At 40.8% G+C, this 23305-nt stretch overlaps 3 protein-coding genes across 3 annotated transcripts in view; 1 reads left to right on the forward strand and 2 right to left on the reverse strand.

Annotated features, from left to right (window-relative positions):
• Positions 1-18278, reverse strand: part of csgalnact1a (chondroitin sulfate N-acetylgalactosaminyltransferase 1a) — a 37651-nt gene extending 19373 nt beyond the window's left edge. Inside the window, exons 1-3 of the mRNA XM_005720312.2 lie at positions 18204-18278; positions 15621-15809; positions 2682-4010 (exon numbers count right to left, since the gene is read on the reverse strand). Of these exons, the coding sequence (XP_005720369.1) occupies positions 2682-3492 (811 nt within the window). The 5' untranslated portion in view covers positions 3493-4010; positions 15621-15809; positions 18204-18278. The remainder of the gene's footprint in view (positions 1-2681; positions 4011-15620; positions 15810-18203) is intronic.
• A 400-nt stretch (positions 18279-18678) lies between these two features.
• Positions 18679-21058, reverse strand: nxnl2 (nucleoredoxin like 2). The gene is made up of 2 exons (XM_005720314.1): positions 20493-21058; positions 18679-19657 (listed from the first exon to the last, which is right to left on the reverse strand). Exons 1-2 carry the CDS (start codon positions 20792-20794, stop codon positions 19489-19491), a joined length of 471 nt encoding a protein of 156 aa, XP_005720371.1. The 5' UTR covers positions 20795-21058; the 3' UTR covers positions 18679-19488.
• Positions 21059-21952: 894 nt separating this feature from the next.
• gng10 (guanine nucleotide binding protein (G protein), gamma 10) lies at positions 21953-23305 on the forward strand. Its single transcript, XM_005720315.1, has 3 exons — positions 21953-22186; positions 22992-23119; positions 23217-23305. The coding sequence occupies exons 1-2, from the start codon at positions 22106-22108 to the stop codon at positions 23115-23117; spliced, it is 207 nt and encodes a 68-aa protein (XP_005720372.1). The 5' UTR covers positions 21953-22105; the 3' UTR covers positions 23118-23119; positions 23217-23305.

A 23305-nucleotide genomic window follows, 5' to 3' on the forward strand; every position in this document is an offset into this window, starting at 1 on the left:
GCCATAGTCGGCCTCATCACAGGTGAGGACGACTCAGAGTACAGACAGTGGACTCTGGACTTTGTAGACTGGTGTCAGCAGAACCACCTGCTGATCAATGCCAGGAAAACAAAGGAGTTGGTGGTGGACTTCCAGAGACGCAGACCCACCACACTGACACCGGTGAACATCCAGGGAGTGGATACTGAGATAGTGGACTCTTTTAGGCAGCTGGGTGTTCACCTGAATAATAAACTAGACTGGAGCACACCGATGCTCTTTACAGGAAGGGTCAGAGCAGACTCTACCTGCTGAGGTCATTTGGAGTCTTGGGAGCACTTCTAAAAACCTTTTTTGTGTGTGTGTGTTTAAGCTAGGCTTAGCTAACAGGAAATGGCTCTAGCTCTATGTTCATCCCTCAGGTAAAAGAGTGATATCACACTTCTAATGTAACTGCTGACAATATAATACAATCCAGAATCAAAGGCAGATTTTAATTTTTGTGCTTGAGTTCACGTAATAATTTTGTTTTCCTGGTTTCTCCACAGTGCATCTTTCTTTTGACTCCCCATAAGAATTCTGTGCGCTAAGTAAAATATTTTTCCATCTCTAGTTTTTAAATGTAAAATATTTCAATTTTTTTCATGGAATCCTATTTTTTACAAATATCATCTCTGTCATCAATACTTTTTTTACTGGACTGATATGATTTGTGTGGAAAAAATAAGGCAATGAGGCCACGTAAACCACACACATTCTCCACCGGTGTCTGTCAGTTATCTTGATGGACGCTGTATGTCAGCTTGTTTCCCCATAGAGAGGTTGTTTTCCAATTACTCTGACATTACTAACAGATTACTGCTTGCAAACATACCCCATGAGGCTAGTGGAACAAAAAATTGGAAATTGGAATGCGAAAAAACTCATTCCTGCAAAGAGGCATTTGGTGTTCAAAGACAGAAGACAGACAGACAGATGGAAGAGAGTCAAAATACTACTGATGTCAAAAGAAGAAGAGAACAGAGGGATTTCTGCGGCCATAGATTTTGCCTAATAGCAGCTTGAATTAAGGCCTTCCTGTTAAATTGGCCTGCTTCCTGTGAGCCAAGGCCTCATTTCCCAAAGGGACACCATAATCTTTCATTTAGTAAATACGTTAAACTATTTAGACTGAGTGCCGCCACTTCCTGTCTCTGTCTTTTTAGTCTAACTGCACTTCTTTTTCTCTTTCTAAGGCCACAACATAGTTGCTGGCAAGTTCATTTTGCATACCTCTAGTGTTTGTTTACAGTTTCAGCTCACTAGATTGCTAATGCAGCCCTCAAACTCCCCAAAGATGCTTGTGTTAGTCTGGCTATCTAGACTGGCTTTCACTTGTCTGACTGGTTGGATAAACCGTTGTTTGTTCGAGAATCACCTAAAATCGATGTCCAAGCCCATTAAAGGGAAAAAAGCCCAAGAGATGTGAGCGAGTGTCTCCATTTCATTTTTAAAAAAACTGCATTTCCCTGCTGCTGACTTAAAGAAATGTGGAGACCACTTGCGTGAACACAAACAGATGCACAAATGCACGCACATCCTTTAAAGCCACAACCACATAAACACAGACCTAGATTGCACAGGACCACGCACAAGCTAACACAGATGCATGGAGCTCCACATGGTGACCTTTGGCTCATTTCTACAGAGCTAGGTGCCCCATCACTCTCTTTAAAACCTCCACCCACTCACACAGTGAAGATAGTGACCTTCAAAGAGTAGGCACACACACTAAAACACCGTGTCTGAAGAGAACCAGCTGTGATTGAGCAGCAGCTGTGCTCATTTCCTGAGGTTATGATCATAGCTGCAGAAGAACAAACTAGGAGGATATAATGACTGTGGTTTTACACAAATACACATATTTCTGACCTTCCAGGGATTCATGTTGACAAAAGAAAAGGAGAGAAAGGTAAAGCAAGATAGCAGAAGATATTAGAGTAATTGTGTTCTGAGGAGAAACGCTGTTGACAGTAAAACAAATGTGGTTAGTGGAGTTTAGATTTAACACAGTGTCAAAAAGAAATATGCATTTAATTCTATTATTATTAATTATTTAATGTGTAATTTGTTAAATTCAAAGGCAAAGAGTGAAATCAGCGGCAGAACACAACCAAGTAGCTCTTAAGAAACTTAATTATATATTAGTTATACAATATCCCAGTAGCCAACAGTAGCAGGGCAATTTAGCACATTCAAATACAATTACATAACAATAAAAAAATAGGATGATTATTGTGTTGCTGGCCCTCATATTATCTTGCATTACAAATCCAGTGTGGCGCTATCCTTTACAGCAATGCACTGTGGGTATTTGTCACTGGTATTGGTTGGTTGCTGGGTGCAAAGAAGGTGCTACAACAAAAACCTCCTTATGATTGCTTTGGCTGCTCCGTAGCTTGCGTGGAAGACGCCGCCTTGTCTGCAAACACTCTGAGCTGTAGTGAAACTTGAAGAAGTGCAACGCAAATTAGAAACATTCACCCTTCAAGTAAAAGTTGTGCCATACCGCTGCAACCAACACATTTCAAAAGGTGCAACTTTTAAGCTTTAAGCTGAGACTTTGATGCTTCTGTTGATACCATACACATTTACCTTTGATAAAATATTTGCAGATAAACACATATTTCAGGAGATTGGGTTGAGATTTAACATACTCTCACCTTCTATGAAGTCAGATGGTGTGTAGACTTTGCTAGCTTGGGCCTTTTCCGCTGCACTCCTGCGGTCCTGCTCAGATGAAGGCGTATTGAGGCTATGCAGAGCCGTCTCTAGGACCTCCGCAAGCTCCTCTCGTTTGTCCTTTCTCACAGGCTTCTCCTCCGGATGACGCGTCAGCCCCATCTCCAGCTGGTATACTCTTTGCAGGGTGAAGCTCTCAAATGGCACTACAGCGTACTCGCTGGGCAACCTGATGCCGAAGGTCACCTCAGCTTTTGACAACTGGGCCTTCAGGAACTCCTGTAGGTCCGCCGGCTGGCTCTTGGCTACCTGAGCTTCTCCAACACCACCTCCTTGTGAGGCAGCGCCTCCTTCCTGCCCCTCTGCTGGGCCTCCATTGGCTCTTTTCAGGCTTTCCTGTACTCCTTTCAACTGCTGACTGCGCTCCTGCAATGCCTCTTTCAACTGAGCTATCTGTTTCTTCAAGGAGGAGATGTGGAGGCGGTGCTGCTCCTCACGTTCTTGGAGGAGCACCTGGTAAGAGTGGGCACTCGGAGGACCGCCGCTGTGGGCAGGCCCAGCTCCTCCGACCCCAGCGGCTCCCGCTCCGATCTCCGGCCTCGTGCCTCCCAAGCTGGGATGATTAGATCCAGCGTGGGGTAATATATGACTCAGTGGAGGGTCATTAGAGTATGGCGGGCTGCATCTCATCACATAAAGAAGCGAAAGTGAGCAGCAGAGGAGCACCATAAGCCCCCCGACACGGGACACCCACAACAGTAGTCCGCGCCGTAACATCACTGCACGCAACATCAAAACTCACTCCTCCTGGTTAAACCCACAGAGGTATCATGTAACCTCACACACTCTGGCCTTAATGATGTCTGACTTGTGTTTATGTTCCATCACCCGGTGAGGAGGCGGGCTACATATCAGTGTGAGGTCATTTAATTTGAATTAGGTCATTGGTTCCCAACTGCCTGAGACTGTTGTGTCACTGGCAAGATAAAGGAAAAAAAAGAAAAAAGGCAGACACTTGTGAAAAAACACTTTCGTCCTTTCTCTTGGTCCAATTAGCTCCATGGTCTGTGAGAAGAAACTGTTCCAGACACTGTTGCATCATCTGTCACTCATAAGTGACTCATCTGTTTGCTCTGACTCTCCCACTAAGTCCATGTTGTCCTCTTCCTGTCCTCCTTCCAGTATCCGAATGCTCAGCCAAATAGTCTCCTATACAAATGCGACTGATGCAGAAAGAAAGAAGAAAAAAAAATTCATAGAACTCTAATCCTCAGTAGTCATCTGTTTGTTTTTTTTCCAAAGCTGTTTTCCTGACAAAGGAAACAGAAAGGAGAGAGACAGAAAGGACAGTTATTGGAAACAATTCTTTTTAACATTTTGACGTGCACCAGCTTTCTCTAAAAACTGGAGGGTGTGTCTTTAAATATGCACTGAATCAGAAACCGACCAGGCTACTCTGACATATTAGTTTTAGGGTGGCAAGAAGTTGCCAAACCAAGCATTGCCTCAGGACTAAAGCTCCTGGAAAACAATGTTGTCACTGAAGATATGACGCAGTAAGTAAGGGAGCGTGAGCTTGAAATAGTTCATATGTGCTAAGGTAGGTGGGTGGGTGGGTGTGTGTGTGTGTGTGTGTGTGTGTGTGTGTGTGTGTGAGTGAGAGATAGATCAGGGAATAGAGAGGAAAATATGTATACACCTATGCAGCTATTTGTACCTGCAGTGTGTGTATTGGTATGTGCACATAAAGTGGACTGTAGTGTCATATTATTGCTCTTTATGTTTCCACAGTCATGCAATAAAGTAAATACACCCTTACTTTCTCCATATGAATTAAGAGAGTTATTATCAGCCAGGTGCTGTTGATGCAATTGATGAACTTATTGGCATAAAGCTCAGATTATGCAATGCTCAGACAAACTGAAAAAAATCAAAAAGCTACATCTCCGACTCTGCAGTCCTCATTTAACATGTTCATGTTAAAGTTAACCACAAGATGTCTGGTTTGTCCACCATTTGGCAAAAACCAAACACAGCATATCGGCACAAACACCTCATACCGAATGTCAAGCACTGCACAGTGGAGTGTTGACTTAGATTGCAGACTTGGGACCTGGGCACCTTGCAGTCATTGAGTCAATCATGAACTCTGTAGAGTCTTCTGGAGACAAATGTGAGGCCATCCATGTGACAATTTGTCAACTGGCACAAAATTGTCATGCAATAGGACAAAGAACAGCAGTAAATCTAAAACAGAATGGCTGAAAAAAGAAAAGAATCAAGGTGTTGCAATGACACAGTCAAAGTCCAGACCTCACCTGGACTGAGGTGCCTCAGTAGGCCCTTCAAAGACAAATAAATGTATTTAATGAATGCTTGCAAAACTCAACAAGCAACATTGTAAAGAAAAGTGGTTCAAATTTCCTTTATAGCAATGTGAGAGACTGATAGCCATATAGAAAACCATTAGTTCATGTTATTGCCTCGACATGCTTCTGAATGATGGGTTATGCATTGTTGTTTTTTTCGAGGACTATATTTAAACTTTACTCACAAAAGCTCTTGAGCAGCATTTTTACTGGGATGGCTTTGTGGATAGCAACGTTAGTTGTTTGGACCACCGTTTTAGTCCCCAGATGATGAATTATAACAAATTTTGTGGGCTTGGTTAGAATATCCCATCGATTTATGCTACGAAAGAAAAACTGTAATAAAAGTGATGATCTTATGACTTTTTGTCTGGCACAGATGGTAAAATAACAACTTGTCCCAAAAAAGGAACCGTCATCCCAAAAAGACTTGATCTAGCCATGTTAGAACATTTAGTCAGCACAAAATTGATCTTACACAACAGACAAACATTCACCGCTACCAGCCAAATGCAGATACAACCACTGACATGATCAGCACCAGACGTGCTTTGTGTTTTGTGGTAATCCAAAAACGTCAAACGTCACAAAGTAAAACTAAGTGGTGAACAACAAGCTGTAAAGTTTAAGCGATAACTCTGTACTTTATGTCTTCTGCGTGGGAAAGGTGAGCAGCAGTATGGTGTATCTGGATGTCTGAATGAAAGTCTTGAGCATAAATAGACGTTTTGTGTGCGTGTCTATGCATATATATGTTCTTGTGGGAAGGTGTTTCAGTGTTCCTGTATGTATCTGTAAATGTATCTCTGTGTATCAGTCCGGGTCTCTCTTGACTCCCCACACAGTCAGCTCTTTGACAGGACAGCCTGAAGCTGAGCGTAATGAAAGGATTAGTATATGGCAGAAGTGAATACTGGACTGTGCTCTAACAGATGGCTGAATCAGGACAGACAGGGCGTCTCTCCAGCAGAACCTCCGCTGCTGACTTAAAAAAATGTTTGAGGAGAGGACGCTCGGGGAAAAGTGGCTGAACTGAGTTAGTGCTGGAGAGCGTGCTGCGGCTCCTCACATCGAGTATCGTCCTTTGAATTACAGAAAAAGTCCTCATGATATCATTATATGGAGCCATGGATCTTCAAAACATGTGGCATGACATTAATGGCAGTTTAATCAGTTCATTTTGGCTCGTTCACAAAAGCTTCTTATTAGCTGAGAGTTGCAGGGAACCTCCTCTAAATAATTACATTGGTTTTTCCAGATGATTTTGACTTCCTGTAGCACAGTTGCGCTCGAACTAATGCCAGTAAATGTGATCACAAGCCATTCACACGAATTACAGCGTGTGCCTGGGTCTGGCATTGTGATGGTCAATTTCCCGTTTTTACTGAGGAACAAATGCGCTGCTTTGCATTGTCAAATGCAAGCTCGTGGTGGGAGGAGAGTATGAAGCTACAGCCAGCAGGTGATTAGGTTAGCATGCAGATTGATTATCATCAACTGAGCCATCAGCTGACTAAGGCTGGGGTGATTGTTCTCTCCCTGCGCTATTTTAGTTTGGTTCAGCTTCTTGAAACCTTTGCAAATGTACCCCTGACAGAACAAAAGTATATGTTGTCTATGGCAATGTGGTCATTCCAAGTCATAAAGGTATGTGAGAAAGATTTATCACTGCAAAGAAGGCTGGTGTAACTTTGATTTATAAGCAGAGTCCTGCAGTCAAACTGCCGAGTCCCACCGGAATGAATGAATTGATTCAGCCCTGGTTATTTGACTCCCCACGGGGATAGCCGTGGCCTCAACACAAGAACACCGCAGAGAAATAATTACAGGCATATAGTTTCCTGTTACCATCTAGCACTAAAGTAAACGCATGCTCATAAAATGTTTATTCTCACAATGTGTCTGACATGTGCTACATCTGTGCTAACAAGCTATGGTAAAATAGTGAGAGACATTATTCAGGCCTGTGAAAAAGAAAGTAGAAGCACCTTTACTTACTTAATGCAATCATTTATCATTTTCTGTGCGACTTTATCAGTCTCTCTTAAGGCTCTGGAGGAAATTTAGCCTGCTCTTCTTTAAAGCGTTGCTTCAGTCCATTGAGGTTTGTGGACATCCGTTTATGCATAGATCTCTTAGGTTTTGTGGTTTGTTCTTTTGCAGCTTTGCAAAGCTAAGCTGTGCTGCGATCCTCTTTTTAGACAAAAGACGCTGTCCTCTGGTAATCCGTCCAAACAAACCATACTTGTTCAGTCTTTTTCTAATTGTACTGTCCTGAACTTAAACATGTAACATGCTAACTGAGGCATGCAGAGTTTGGCATGCAGCTCTTGGACTTTCTGCAGTTTCTCCGAGTATTGCAGGGTCAGGTCCACTGTAATATTGTGACATTGTGTTAACACAATGTCACAATATCACACCAGCAAAAAACCACCAAATGTTTTTGCAGAGATAGACTCACAGATACAGTGTGAGTCTATCTAATGATGTTCATTTAATCAAGTAGTAGCAGCACTTGGCTGCTACTCATCCTCTTAATTTCTATGAAAGCAGTTAAGGATAAATTGAAAGTTTGACAGGACTGCACAGAGTCCTCTGAAAAACTTTCTTCTTCACTTTGCCATTAGTTATCATTAGTCATTATGATCTCCACCTCTCTTCTACAGTATGTCTTTTGTCCCGTTTTACTCCCCTCACCCTCAGCTGGTGCGGCAGATGCCTGCCCCTCCTTGAGCCTGGTTCTGCTGGAGGTTTCTTCCAGTTAAAAGGAGAGTTTTTCCTTCCCACTGTCACTCAATGCTTGCTAATAGGTGGTCATCTGAATGCTGGGGTATTCTTTGTGCTATTGTAAGGTCTTTACCTTACAATATAAAGTTCCTTGAGATGACTGTTGCCGTGATTTGGCGCTACGTAAATAAAACTGAAGTGAATTGACATGACTGCATGTGTTTAAAAGGAGCATATCACCACTGATGCTGTTAGGATTCTTGTGTTAGCACTTCAAGCTTCAAATCCCTTAGCCAAGTAAAGCCTCAAGTACTCTATGTGCAGGTGTGGCTATAGATTCAAAAACATTTCTAACTTGATTTAAAGTTTTCGTCTGTGCTAGCAGAAAACTTTGTTGTGGAGATCCTTCAGAGACCTGAAAACCACAGATGTCTGGATCTACCGTAAATCCAAACATACTGTTTCTCAGAAAGGAAATCATATAAACTGATCAGATTCTCAGTATAAATCTATTTCAACAGCCCAAAAAACAAACCTGCCGTGAAGTTTACCACAATAGTTCCTGTGTTTTCTCTCTGCCACCGTGTCTCTTCAACCTCCACCTTTAAGTCAGTGCCTGGCAGGGCCAACACCTGATAACAGTTTCCTGATGGTTGTTTCAGTCCTTATAGTACACTGAGCTACTCTTTTGAGAAATCTTTTTCCCGCGTTTCTTTTGCAGAATGCATCAAATACATCTACAGGCAATACGAACGTTGGTTTGTTTACCAACACATTACATTTCTTCACTTTTTGAGATGTCGCAGCTGATAAATGTGCCGTCCCCATTATTAGATATGCCGGAAATAGAAACACAGATGCAGAGAGACATCCAGTAGAGAGCGGAAAAATAATCTGCCTGTCACAAAGAAAAGAAAGTAAGGACCGAGAAAAAGAATGATTTAGTATTTGGTGACCAGATATTCCCAGCAGCAGCATCTGGGTCAGCCGCTAAAATCACTTCCTCCCCTCCCGCTGCTGTTTCCTGCCCCCAGGGGATTTATGCCTGTTTGTTTCACTGTGTGTGTTTCTACTGAAATAGAATCTGTGCATCAAAAATATTGTCTTCCTCTTGACACCTGTTAGAAGTGTTGTGCTCATCTTTGTGAAAATAAGTCAGAGAGGAGATAACGTGTGAGCAAAGTGTAGCAACGAGTACTGAGAGAGTAGCTGAAGCTGCAGGAGTTTGCACTTAGAAAAAAAAATGGGGGGGGGGAAGAGAAAGAATGAATTTCTTGTCTGTCCGTTGCCCCATTTTGTGAGTCTCAGTCACACTTGTGAAGCAGAAATCACACGCAGGTGACAGCATATCTCTGTTTGTGTGCTCCTCTCTGTGCTTCAGGCCAACCTTTAAGTGCCTGAGGCATTTGAGAAGCAACCTCGCGACCGCAACATCGCGACAAACGAAGCATCTTAATCCCTGCTGTCATTTTTAAAGAGCAGACTGTCTTTGTTGTCTCCATCAGACCGCTCTTTCATAAAAACGTATGCACTGGGAATTCACAGTATATGTATCTTTTCAAAGGGTGTGAGTGTTTGTGTGAAAGAGAGTGCAATGGCCTGGAAAATCAGGCGGGGTGGTTGTAAAGCAGAAACACACAGAAGACACTGTACTTATACTCTTCAGGATTTTATCAGCACTTTTGCACATTTAAGCTTTTTATCTCTCATATCTGCATCTCCTATTGAATTATTATATAGTTGCACTTCAAAGTTGTAGATTTTTTCATTCCTGTTCATGGCAGCCACTGTTTGCCACTACTTTGTGCATTTTGGGTTTTGATCGTTTTCAGATCTACAGTGCACATGAGGGGAAATCTTAACATGCTCATGCCAGAACACGCTCTGAAAAACCACATTTTACTAAACAAACAAACAAGCAAACTGTTCATAAATCTTAGTCTCCGAAAAAGAGACTTCAATACTCACCCTACTTCGCATTCAGCTGTTTTCAAGATGTGCTTGTTTATACTCCCCCACAGACATCAGTGGGGATGGTGGCAGCGCCAGACTGAAGATATAAAAGGAATGCCAGCACAGATTGCATGATTATGAGAGAAAGATCGATGTCGCCAAAGTGACGTCACCCCACAGTTTGTGGACTCCCATCTTAAGCCCAGCTGTTTTGCCTAGTGCCATGTTGGGTTTGGAAAGTAGATGTGACCATATTTTCATGCTCTCAGCTCATGACAGCACTGGCTTTCTAGCTTAGTTCCTTTATCTGTCCTTCACTGTGCAATGCTAATTTTGGCAAATAGGAAGCAGCTCAAAAACAAAACCCCAAACAAAGAAAAATGGCACTCGTGAATTATTCAAAGTGGCCGCGCCCTGAGTTATGCATTCATTTTAAACCTTAAAACAATTTAAAGAAGCGGGCTAGACGTAGGGAGGCACAGTGGTGGAGTCGTTACCACTGTTGCCTCACAGTAAAAAGGTCCTGGGTTTGAATCAAATGCTGGGGGGTTTCTGTCTTTGCATGTTTTTTCATGCCTATTTATCATATCAAAACTGGTTTTGTAACAGGCTCCAAACACGCCGTCATTTAAACACTGAAGATTATAACCCACTCACCTTTAGGGAACTGCAAATTATGCCACTTCCCGTGACTTCAGAGGTCACAGCTTGAGTGTAATGACTTGACATATCAGGAGGGGCTGCAGAGCCTCTGGTCAAGTCCAGCTCTGCCTCTACAATCACACCTATGTGATTGTCTACACAGAGCCTGCACGCAACTGTTGTCTACATGTTTCAGCTATTAATTGTCACTAGAGGGCAGTGTCCAAAATATGTGTTGCAGCACGGGAAAAGGTGCGCAAAGTTGTTGGTTTTTTTTTTTAAATTAACAATAATACAATCTAGAACAAAGGTGAGCACAGTATAATCTGAGAAAACAGAGAATGCCGGCTGCACACAAAAACAGTCAAGCGCCAGACTTTCCAATATTTCCGAGGTTTGTTATTTTAACAGACGGCAATATCTCTCAAAACAATCTATAAAAATTTTTTTAGATTACTGAACAGTTTCTGATGCATAAACTGTCCTCCAGCAGAGCTCTTGTTGGTTTTTTTTTGTTTTTTTGGCCAGTCAGCCAATCAAATTTGCCACCCAGCCGGCAACTTCTCTGGAGATAACTGTATGGATTGTGACTGATCGACTGTTTCTTGTAAAAATGGTAAATGGCCTGTATTTGTATAGCGCTTTACACATCCAGTCATCCACCCATTCACACACACATTCATACACTGGTGAACCTAGTGGACTTTTTTTTTTTTTTTAAATCAGCTATTAATCATTAACAAATGTGCTTTAAGTGATTCATTTATCTATTTGCACTGTTACTAAACCACAATAAGAAAGAAAGGCAAGCTTCAAAGAGTGGATCCAAGTTGACGTCTTCAAGATAAAATGATAAAAAAAAAAAAAAAATTTCAGATAATCAGCGTTCAACTTGAACATATCATAGATTGCATTTCTTCACGTCATATAATCCATGTCGAGCTACATCCGGTTGGTTTCTTTCTCTGCACACAAGCAAGTTTGTGTAGGTTGCATGCCCAGAATCCTTCAGTGGGTGCAGTCAAATACCTACACAAACAGTCACAAGCACGATACCATGTGAATCCTAGAGGGGTGTACTAAGAAGCAAGATTAATGGTTTAACTTAAAGTCAGAGTTTCCTGTGTCATGTGGCTCTCTTTTTATCTAAATCACCAACTGGTAACTTATGGTGAACACATAAGCTGGTAGGGAGCAAACTATGGTCAGACTTTGCATTAATTTCATTCTTTTATTTACAGCATTTGTTGAGTCCAATATCGATTCCTTAATGGGCGAGTACATTTACATGTGCAAATTGTTAAGTCGCTTTTACTAACGTCACAAATTAAACCAAGCTGGAAAGTTAGACTAGTGCAAACTGTGTGTTGTATTATTTGGTGACTGGGAAAATGTATAAATGTTTTTATATGTATATATTTTTTTAAAAATCTGCTTCTAAGCTTCTTTCACACTGCTGGAGTTGCAGCTACCGGAACACACAACACGTTTATCAAGTCATAAAATTTATCTCACTATATTGTGCCGGGAAGCTAACGTCTCTGTTATCAGGATACACAACCATTAATGTTTAAATGGATCCAGTTTAAAGTTTCAGGGCTCTAATGAGCAGTCGTCATCTCAGAAATAAACAGCAGCACTGAGAGGGCGCTCAGCGATAAATTAACTTAATTAAAATGTTTACCGCTCTGTGCTTTAAAATCCAAATTAACAGTTTTTTTCTCGCCTTATTTGCAAACGTGTCATATTTTAATTTTGTGTTATTACTGTTCTTTATAGAATTTTATCACCATTTTATTATCATCGTCATCCCCAATTGGAGTGGGTGCACTCATAGGAATCACTTTGTGCGGAAGAAGAGCCACATGACCCGCAAAGCAGCCACTTTTATCTCTGACTGGTATTTTTCGAGCCAGCTAATACAAAGGAAGCCTGGCTGTGTTCAACTCCCTTCATAGTAAACCCACCCAGATGCAGCCGTGCCCACTCCTCCCATCACATTTGGCGCTGCAGTGAGCAAAAGTAAATATTGAAGGCAAAAAACAGGAATCTCACAACACAGGCAGGCTTCCAGGGCCAGCTAGGAGCAATAGCTTTATCTACTGTATGCAAATAAATAAATCATAAAATTCAGCATATTGCTATGATTTTTACTGACCATATACAATTATGAGTGGTTGCAAAAAATGTTGCGTTCTTTAAATCTTCCTCTAAGTCCCATCATTTCATATACTCATCTGTAAAGCACGTTCATATGAGAGAATATTAATCCTTTAAAAACAACCTTCTCCTCCTACCTCGGCCCTTTCCTTCCATACACATAAACTGTCTGTGAGTAACTGACCCCTGAGATGTCTACAAGCAACCGTACAAACCACAGAAGCATGCATGCTTAAACTCTGCTCCATACTGTCTGCCTCTCCTTCATCCTAGCTCTGCAGCCTCTGCCGAGTGGTATACTTGTTACCGTGCAGGGCAGGGATGTTAATGTGTTTGTGTGCTTGTTGGCCTCACTGAATGTCTTCTTTTCACACAGTGCTGTCTGAACCTGCCCTCTGGCTATCTTACTGGAAAATTGGGGAACATCCTCTAGGGAAGGACAGCAGAGGAGAGGAAAGGAGAGGAGAGGAGGAGAGATTAATTAAGATAAAATTTGAAAACGAGTGGGGAAAGAAAGTGGGTGGTGAGTTTGACAACTATATCCTCAGATAACTTGAGGGGAACTATTAAGCGAGTAGATGAGATACATGCTGCAAGGAGAAAATGAAGCAGAGAGAGGAAAAAGTCGGGATTAAAAGAGCCTGTTGGAGGGTAGGAAGGTGAGAGAAAGCTTTCTTTGATGTTTCTTGTCCCCTCAGGTGATTCTCCCTCCCATTCATTAGGGGCCGGTTTCTCCGGATCCTTCCAGTCGGCGTGCCATCTGGAAGGCCCTTTAAAAAAAACGAAAACAACGAAAAAGCCTACACGCCTCTACTTCACTACAAGTGTCTGTGTTAACATGCACCGTCCAACCCCGCCCCCTGCTTTCCCTCTCTTCAAGTGCTCCATTTCTTCACGGTTAGGTTAGATTGTATCAGATTAAACATTAATGGTCCCCATGGGGAAAATGGGTCATTGCAGCAGGGAATAAAGAGTGGCAACTCTTCTGATAATAAGTTAAAAAAAAAAAAAATCGAATTACTTCCCACATTCTGCTTCACTGATGTCAGAAATTTCAACCTTTTCCTGCTTTTTATGAATGTGAAATGTCCATTAGTGCAATTGGACCTTTTATAATAGGGGAATTAATGGTACAGACTAACACACTGATATCTGACGCACTTGTCTCCCCCCTTCCTGCCGGCCAGCAGCAGCAAGCCTTTCACCTTATTACAGGAGAGGCTCCAGCCAGTGCAACACCGGATCTGATAAGCAGTTAAGGAAAGGGATGGATGGTTATATACACATATATACAGTGCCCGCTAATTTGCCCTTTCTGAGGCAGCAGTAACTCATCCACAGAAGCACAATGAAAACCGCAATCCAATTCATAGAGGGCACAGTAAGCCAATGCATAATCGCGATGTAATATAATAAATCATGGTTTACACAGTGAGACACTCCCTGTGTCACAGGTCTTACCGCTGTTGACGGTGACGGTTGCAGGTGGATAGTTATAAATAGATGACAACAGATTATGGCAAGACGGCAAACAATTGAAGCTGACAGAAAATGAAGAAATCCGGCGCATCCACATTTTTTTTACACCTGCTCATCTCACTAGAAACACCTGCAGCGCATTCACCGTTGCTTTTCTTGTGCAATGGGGAAAAAAAACTAAACAATTATGAGGCAAACTCACGACTTCCCTGTTCTCCCTGAAGCAGCACACCGCAGAACAGAAATTACCATCAGACGTTTCTCAACTCTAACCTCGCAGCAAGGCTAAGGTGAAGGCTTGTGGTTTGGCTTTAAGGGGTTACAACAGGTTTCTTTAACTGCTACCAAACCAGCTCCACCATCTGCTGTTGATAATTTATACTGTTAACTGTCAGCCGGCCCTACCAACGCAGGGCGATAAATCAGTGCCATTTATGCGATCTGCATTTAACTCAATAGTTTTCTCAAGACTGGAACCATCTGAAAGAATCAAAAGACACATAGCGAGGGTGACTGTAATATCATCAGATCTCATTTGTCACTGTGCTGCAGGGATGTTACATCAGAGCATTTGAAATGTCAATGGCTAATTATCCCGCACGACACTGTTGTCTGAAATGTGAAACATGATGGTGCAGCATGGGAGAGCAAAACTGTAAACAGACGTGCACTTAACACATAAAAGCTGATGTTATTGTCACATCAGCTTTTAAAAAGTGCACACCATGACAGACCTGTAGCACACACACACACACACACACACACACGGTCTGCCTGCCAAACAAACTCACACGCTGAGTAATCCCTCAAGTTTCACTCTTCAAGTCTGAGGAAAAAAACAATCTACTCTGCCAGCATGCAAACCAAATATTTCAGGGTGCTAGGTACTTGTTAGTAAGCGCACTAAGCAGGATTAGAGCCTTTTCTGTGATAAAAACCTCCAGCAGTGTGTACTGGATGTATGCATGTGTGTGTGTGTGTGTGAGAGAGAGAGAGAGTGAGAGAGAGCAGGAGAGAAAGTGAGAGAGATTCAGTGGGATACTGTTAGAAAGCAGCCTACACTTTGACTGAGTGCATGTAATTTTATTATCTGGGTCTGCTCAGATGAAATCATTGTGGGTGATGTTTTGTTCAGATCCTCTATGTGGTTTTGGTCTGGAGTGACCTTAAACATGAGTCACTGATTGGACCCCGTCAGTGATTAGTGCTGCGTTGGTATTAAATATTAGTGTGGGATGGATGAATTAAATGTCAGAAAAGGCGCTGCTGCAAAAACAAACACAAGTTAAATTCAAAATTGTGGACACATTTTTGCACGTTTCTTTGCCTCTTCCTGATATCTCCATAAAGCGCATTATGGGGGGAAATGACCTGATAAGTTGGACGTAATTACGCACAAAAAGTTGACCGCTAAACCCTGTAATTACAGACAATCCAAATATAAACTAACAATTTGCACTGATAGAGAATAAGTGAGAATAACTCCGCACATGTCCCCTATTAAAATATTAGGCTTTTGTTATTTTACAGTACGGCTATCGACAGGCTACATCTGTATATCAGCAGTGTCCTCTCATGCGGACAACTTACCTCTTGTCCCAGCAGTCGTCAGTCCGGTCCACTGTGAGCGGAGCGGAGGTTTGTTTAGTCCCGGTGCTGCGGAACCGTCCTGCAGTCCTCCACCGGTCCACAGACGACTCTTCGGTTGTCAAGGAGCGGGTGTGAGCGTTTGTACCGCGGAGCAGCGAGAACAGCACCGGAACACGAGAAGCCTGCTGCCTTCACAATAAAATGCACTAATTATGTATCAAGCTTTGCTAAAGCTTTTCATCCAAGCCAGTTACATTAGCTTAAAAAGAGAAATAAAAATAAAAGCACTAAAAATGGAAAATAGTATAGTTACCTGCACTTATTCAAAGCTCCCCAGTTCATATTAGTTATTCGATTTTTGTTCAATTAAACCACAAATCCTTAAAAGCAACAATTTCTGATAATGAAACGTGGTTAAGAGTAGAAGTGATACCAAGTAAATACAGGGCCAGTATTGGCGATGCTGATCGATACTGATACTTTTAACCCATAAAGGAAACTTCTGGGAGAGCAGTGTGTCATGATTTATGAAATGAATCATGATATTATTTTTGCAACTTTTGAACACATTATAATGACCACTAAATCAATGTAATGTTGTTGTTGTTGTTGTTTTCATTTCCAAGAAAACGACTTATTTAATACAGTCCAGTGGGCTACATACTGAACTTAAGCGTTAAAAACAAAGTACTGATCCGCTAGTAATTAAGAGATGATGTGGCTTGTTGCCATCATGATTGGAAACTGGAAACCAGCAACAACTTAACAAAAAACAAACAAACAAACAAATGCAATGAAGCAATGAAGACTGTGTCCCAAACTACTGCTTTTTAATTGAATGGTGATTTAAAAAAAAAAGTATCCCAGCCAACTGGGGAAATTGCATTTAACATAGGGTAACTTTCCCCATTCCTTCCCCTCAAGTTGTCTTGTTTGCAGTACAAAATACTGGCGTTCTGTTTGCGAAAAGTCTCATCATGCTCCTCTGTTAGTCGTCCACTTACTTCTTTGTGCCTTAAGTCATGTAAAAATCAGTTTAACAGTGAAAGGTTGGAGGTTTTTTCAAAGATGAAATTATGAAATATTTATCTCACTGTACATTAACCCCCACATGCAATGTCTACTTGTTTAACTTTACCCTTACTATTTTTATTCCGTCCATTCAGTGAGAAAGACATTGTTAGTTGCTCTCTGTGTTCTGTGTGTTTGGAAAACCAAAAAGGGTTCGTATTGCTGTATTGTTTGTTTTTCTTATGATATTGCTCAAAACAGGAAAACAATCTGTATATTCCTGGCACTACTGTAGTTTTTTTGTTTTTAAACTCAAGAGCTCTGATAATACAAAAAATGTTTTGTCTACATTTTCATTCATCTTTCCATGTATACCTTTCTGGCCACCCTATTATATAACTCTTCAGAAAGCTTTCTCCCTATCATGTAATTATTAATCTTACTGACTTGCCTCAGGTTTTTAAATCCGACAACTTTTCTGATTATTGAATAATCTGAATGACAGCAGGTTAAATCTAGCAACAACCTTTGAGGGGGGGGGGGGGGGGGACTATATATATATTTTTAAACAAGTTTTATTTTGAAGGTTATGAGCGGAAGTCAGACAGCTAATGTGATCAACTTGACCCCGATGCGCTCTCTCCGTGCAGGTCCGCCGGTCCGCCCAGCTCTCCGCCTCCCTCCCTCAAGGTCCTCTCATAAAGACAGCCTTGTTACTCAAGACACCGTTACAGCAGCAGGAAACACTACTGCCTTTCATTTGTAAGGCCAACAAGAAGTCCAAATGTGTAGCCCACATCTTCATCTACAAGTGACCCGAGGGGCTCTCTGAGGACCCAAATCATGTGACAGGCACGGAGCAAAAACTGTTGTCTTTGGAGTAAAAATGTAGTTCTCTTGTTGAGTATCGATACACAGCGGTGGCGAAGTACTCAGATACACTTTAGAAACATAATCTGCATTAATATACAAGTTATTTATTCAATTTTGGATGAGCAAGTAAGTAGAAACTAGAGATATCTAATAAACAGAAGAGTCCAGCGTTTGCCTCTGAACTTGAAGGAATTACACACTTAGATGTATATCCTTGGCTACTTGCAAAATGTTTTAACGGGTAGCCTACAAGAAAAGTTACTTTTCGTTGCCATTAGAGGACCAGGAAACGAGTGGCCTTTACACGCAAAGGACATAAGGATTTTATATGAATGAATAAAATTCATCCGCACTGCCTTATAAATCGACCGAACAGCGGTAAATAGGGTCCCATGCCGGTGGCTCTCTTTTTAATAACTCCTCAACACGACCAATAAATACTCAGACATTACTCAGATCTCTCCCACTCGGATGAAAAATCAATTGACCGCGATAAGCAGATAAATGTGAAAACACCCTTTAATAAGACGAAACTGAACCGTCAGTCTTCACACTCATAAATGGTGTTGCAGCTACACCACATGGCACACCGTGGAAATGCACCGTCTTCATCCTTTTCCCCAGAGGAATAATGATGCAAACTGCAGTATATTTTAACAATAAATAATCCATCTAACGTGGCAGTTGGAGTTATGTTACCTTGAAGACTTGCATCAATAAACTCAGATCTTTTGGTCTGCACAGTCCTCTGAGATTTGACGAAGGTCCTTGAAGAGACGCTGGATCCTCGACTCAATTCATCTCAGAATTGAGCTTCTGGTCTTGTCTTCTTTTTAAGGAGCAGACAAGACCTGGAGAAGAAGGCCCGCGCACACGCATCATTATTCACCAGGTCTGTTGGATGCTTCGTGCACAAAGTGATAACAGCTGTGTCAGCGCACACGAGGGAAACAGGTAATTAGGACCATGCGTGTAGATGTGCCAGCACAATGGAAACAGATCCTGTGGGCTTTCCACAGTTTAATGAGGCAAAAGGGAATCGCTCTGTTTGTTCATCAAACAGCTCTTCAGCACTACAACACATAATCAAACCTTGAAAAAAAAAAAGTAATAACAATAATAATAATAATTAAAACAGAATAGTTTTCTTCTATTACATTTTTAATAATAGCCCATCTTAACAACTCATTAAAAACAGAATATAAAAATATACAGGCAGCTTGACATAGAACTACATTTATGTACAAAGGTGAGTAATATAGAAACAAAATATATATTCAACAGAGGCAAAGTCTGGCTAAATGTTTGAAGAGCGCATTAACTGTATACATGTACTTTAACGGCAGCAGCTGGCTTGAATTAGTCACATGAAATGGTCCATTTCTCTATCAGACGTGCCTGAGGGTTTATCGTTAATGCATAGGATGACAGAAGATCTGCGATTTGAGAAGTTTCTTTCCCACTACTTCACAATTGTTCTTTACCATAGATAAAGAGGTGTTTCATCAGCTACCATTTCTTACCATTTCAGGTATTGGGAGTAAAAATAAGAGCGCTGCCCTCGTCGTGGTTTGGTTGTGCAGTCAAGCCTTTACATTACAGGCAGATTTCACATCCAGTGGCAAAAAGAACTGGATGAATCCAGTCTAATCACTGATGGTGTCATTATTCCAACTATATGACCACTACACTACAAGACTGACTCCTTATACCCAAGTAATAACTGCAAAACCATCATTAGACCAGCTCTTAAGAATTACTGGAATCTAAATACGATTATTCTTTCTCATGTTTCATTGAAATTGCATTTTTAACTACTGGTGTTCGACCTGTGACGGGAAAATGGGCAGAAGATTAATTAAAAACAAGCAGATCTTCATCTAACAGAAACATAAGCTGTCCGGTGATCTGGCGACCTGTCAGACGGCTACACTGAAATGGAAAGCAGGAAGATTTTATTAGCTTCGTCAGGCCCTCTATTTTCCTAACCCTTGAAGTTCTGAAAGATCTCAGCAGCGTCCAACCAGGACCTGAAGCAGGCCAGGCCCCGGTCTCGGATCTGTTTCCTGCCCTTGTCCGTGATCACGTCGCCGTTCTCCTTCACGATCACCAGTTTGGGCACTGCTGTGATCTTGTAGCGATGCTTCAACTCACTGCGAGAGGACAAAAAGACAAAGAAGCGCCTTTATTAGAAAAAGACACTTCTTCCACTGTAAAGAATCTATTATACACTTGATAGTTTTCCATGAATACATGTGAGATTCTTGCACATAACAACGCAGTTTGATGGCAACTGTGGCAACAGATATCTCACAAATTCAAATTTTACAAATAAAAGAGGATTACTGGCTGCAATTAATCAACACACCTAAACACAATGTAAGAAAAACAGCTTCACTTTGCTTAGATACAGCATTCAAATGCTTCTAACTTAATGGCACATGGATGTTTTTATGTTTGATGTTTTTATTTCAATACTCATCTGCTTTGCTGAATATATTTAAATCACACTACTGGTATGGTTAAGAACATTCAAAGAGTCCAGTTTTAACTTTGGGAAGAAAAAGAAATGAACAGAATAGCTGCAACTCCATCCAAGATTAGAAACTGAACAACTTGATACTCGACTTTAAAGTAGCTATGTAATAAATAAATAACTGCTTTTATTTAAGAAAAAAATGTTTGAGAGAAAAGTTTGCACTCACAGGTGTACGGATCTGACTTTGATTTAGTCACGCAACCCTCCAATAACTCAAATCACGTGATCTGGAAATCAAAATAAACAAATAAAGGACACTTTGAAGAGAACACTCTGGACTTGATGTCGCTTAAACCTAATCCTCGACAGTGACGCGCATCAGCGTTTTACATAAGCTGGATCACTGCCTAGTAGACTGTACAGACTGCACTGTGTAGGTATAAGATAAATAAAACACCTGATTATGTTACGTTGAGTTCAAATGTGAAATATTAGATTATGAAACTCACTTTTTGTAATCATCCGTCCAAGGCAGAGCGAGCCAGTCTCCGTGCATGTCGTGGTAATATTCAACCATGTCATCGGTTGACTTGTCAGAAGACACAAAAACAATTTCAAACTGAGCCGGAGGATCCCTCTCCTCCACCAGCTCCGTGTAGAAGTCACACAGGATTGGGGTAAAGTCCCGACACGGCGGGCACCATCCCGCGGAGAAGTAGATCCCCACCACCTTGTTCCGCAGAGCCTCTTCAGGATCCACAAACTCTCCGTCCTTGTTCAGGAGTGTGCGTCCGGAAAATACCTCCACCATGTCTGCTGAAGTCCGGCTGCTTTGAGTTTTGTTCAGAGTTTCGTTTAGCTCATATTTGTTGCCGAGTTTTGAACACAACGCTCAGAAGTGTGGACTCTCCGGGGAAGTTTCCGTTTACCTTTCCGCAAAAGTAGCTTACAGCCAATCCCGATAATCACCTGCGGACCAATGAGGACGCAGAAACCGCCGTAATTCATTAGCCACGTGGGTAAAACACACGCGCGCACGTACACTGCATTAAGAAGCAGTCAGTTAGCATAGTTGTCGTAACTACTCCATAGCGATAGGTAAAGCACGACGTCTCGTGACGCTTTCCGGTATCGGTGTACGCATGCGCAAAGCTATAAACTAGACAACGTTAAAGAAGTTTAAAAATCACATGTGCGTATGTGTGTTGAGGTTAATTATGATCAAATAGCATTAAACGGGGTATAATTACTCATCAGTAAATTATTATAAACTTGTTTATACTTCATCTCACTTCTCAGTGTCTTCAGTGTAGTTTTGAAAGCTATTCATTAATTTTACTTTTTATTTACATGTTCAAAACAAACGACGAAAATAGAGTATATTTTAGTCTCAGTACTAATGCATACAAGCAACGCTGACAGAAAAGGATAAATCATTTTCACAATAGTAATAATTTATTAAAAGAGCTTCTGTATCAAAAACAACAGAAGGGAGAGAAATTTAAAACACAACAGAGGAAAACACGAAACAAAAATGAAAGGATTCATTAATAATGTCACCAATGACATCATCTGTTATAACAGAGATGTACTGGATAACATTTTATGTAAACCTTAATGTACATAAAGCTACTTAATACTAAGCCTCATTGGGGGAAAATCATTAAAGATATTTAATGGTAGATTCCAGATGTATTTGTGCCATATTTGAGAAAAGCTATATTTTATAAAACCCATATCATTACTCCTGGGGGGGGGGGGGGGGTTCAATTGTATCTCTAAGGAAACGCACTATTAAAATGACTACAGTCTTTTTTGAATATACTAGTACTTTTAATCTGGGTGAATGGAGCTTGAATTCCCTTTTAAAATACATCTCTACAACACTTTTCTATGAAGTCTCTGGTAGTGCACAGGGAGGTCAGTGTGTTTGTATCACTCCTTATTTCTTCAGCTGAGTGCACTGAGGTCATTTGGAAAGAAACCCGGCCACTCTGTTCCTGTCCAGCATTTGCTGCCCATTAGTAAAGGCAACTGCAGACAGCAAAAGACTAAAGAGACATCTTTTTCCCCCTTTTTCCTTCCCAAGGACTTTTTCTCTCCCAAAACAATTATAAACAACATGACCTCCAATTCCAATTTATCCAACATGCGACAGCTGGTAGAACAACTGAAGCTTGAGGCCAGTGTGGAAAGAATCAAGGTAAAACTGGCATCTTTACAGAACACGACTGCTTGCTTTCTACAAACTAGCTTTTGTTGATTGATGTAACTATTTTGTTTAATATGTACATTATGAATGTTGGGAAAGTGCAACTAGATTAATTTTAGAATAAGATTTAGAATAAGATTGTTTAATCTATTTTATTTAAAACACTTAGTGTACGGTATTACACTACAGAAAAGTCACTCTGTATAGTTTAATGAATACATACATGCTTTAGATTAATATAACACACACCATTAATTAATCATTAAGTCAAAAAATGATTTTTAATGCAAAAACTCCAAAAAGTTCAAGATTTCTGATTATAAATATAAGCTGCATTAGCTTTTTTACTACTAAGTTCCAATTTATTGTGAATAATTTTAAGATTTGGGTTATTTACTAAGTATTACTTAATTTAAAAAAATAAACTGGGTAATCAGTATATTCAATTTAAAATAGTGCCACCTCAACTACAACCCTAATAATCTATAAATGTATTTAACTATTTATAATTTTGTATTATGTATTGTATTACTATCACTGTATTCTGTATTATAAGCATTATATTATCTTATGAATGTTTTAGTTTTTTTAAATGAAGGAATTTATAAATTTGTCAAATCTGCTCTTGTAAATGCTAATAAACTCTGGGTGTCAGTTACACATATCAGTTTTTGGTTTTGCACAACCTAGAAAACAAAAGGCCTGCACTTGATTTGTGTGTGTGTGTTTTTTTAATCCTTTTATGGGAGTTACAAAGTTGTACCATCTGAGTGTATTTTTATGTTTCTGCTTCCAGGTGTCCCAGGCTGCTGCAGAGCTCCAGCAGTATTGTCTGCAGAACGCAGGAAAAGACGCCTTGCTGGTTGGAGTCCCCACAGGCAGCAACCCTTTCAGAGAACCACGCTCTTGTGCCATAGTGTGAAGGTCAGGGTCCATAAAATGTGCAGCTTTGTTTCTTTGTAACGCCTGTTATTACGTCTCGATTTCAAATGTGGAATAAAAGGTTTTGCACCTTTTGCAGTGGAAGACAAAGTGGATACAAGTGGCATCCCACTCAAAGAAGATATTAATTTTGCTTTGTTTTTTTAAATAGTGTAATAGATTTTAATT

The sequence above is a fragment of the Pundamilia nyererei genome, unplaced genomic scaffold (assembly GCF_000239375.1).
Source record: "Pundamilia nyererei isolate P.nyererei 1_Seehausen unplaced genomic scaffold, PunNye1.0 scaffold00002, whole genome shotgun sequence".
NCBI classification, from domain to species: domain Eukaryota; kingdom Metazoa; phylum Chordata; class Actinopteri; order Cichliformes; family Cichlidae; genus Pundamilia; species Pundamilia nyererei.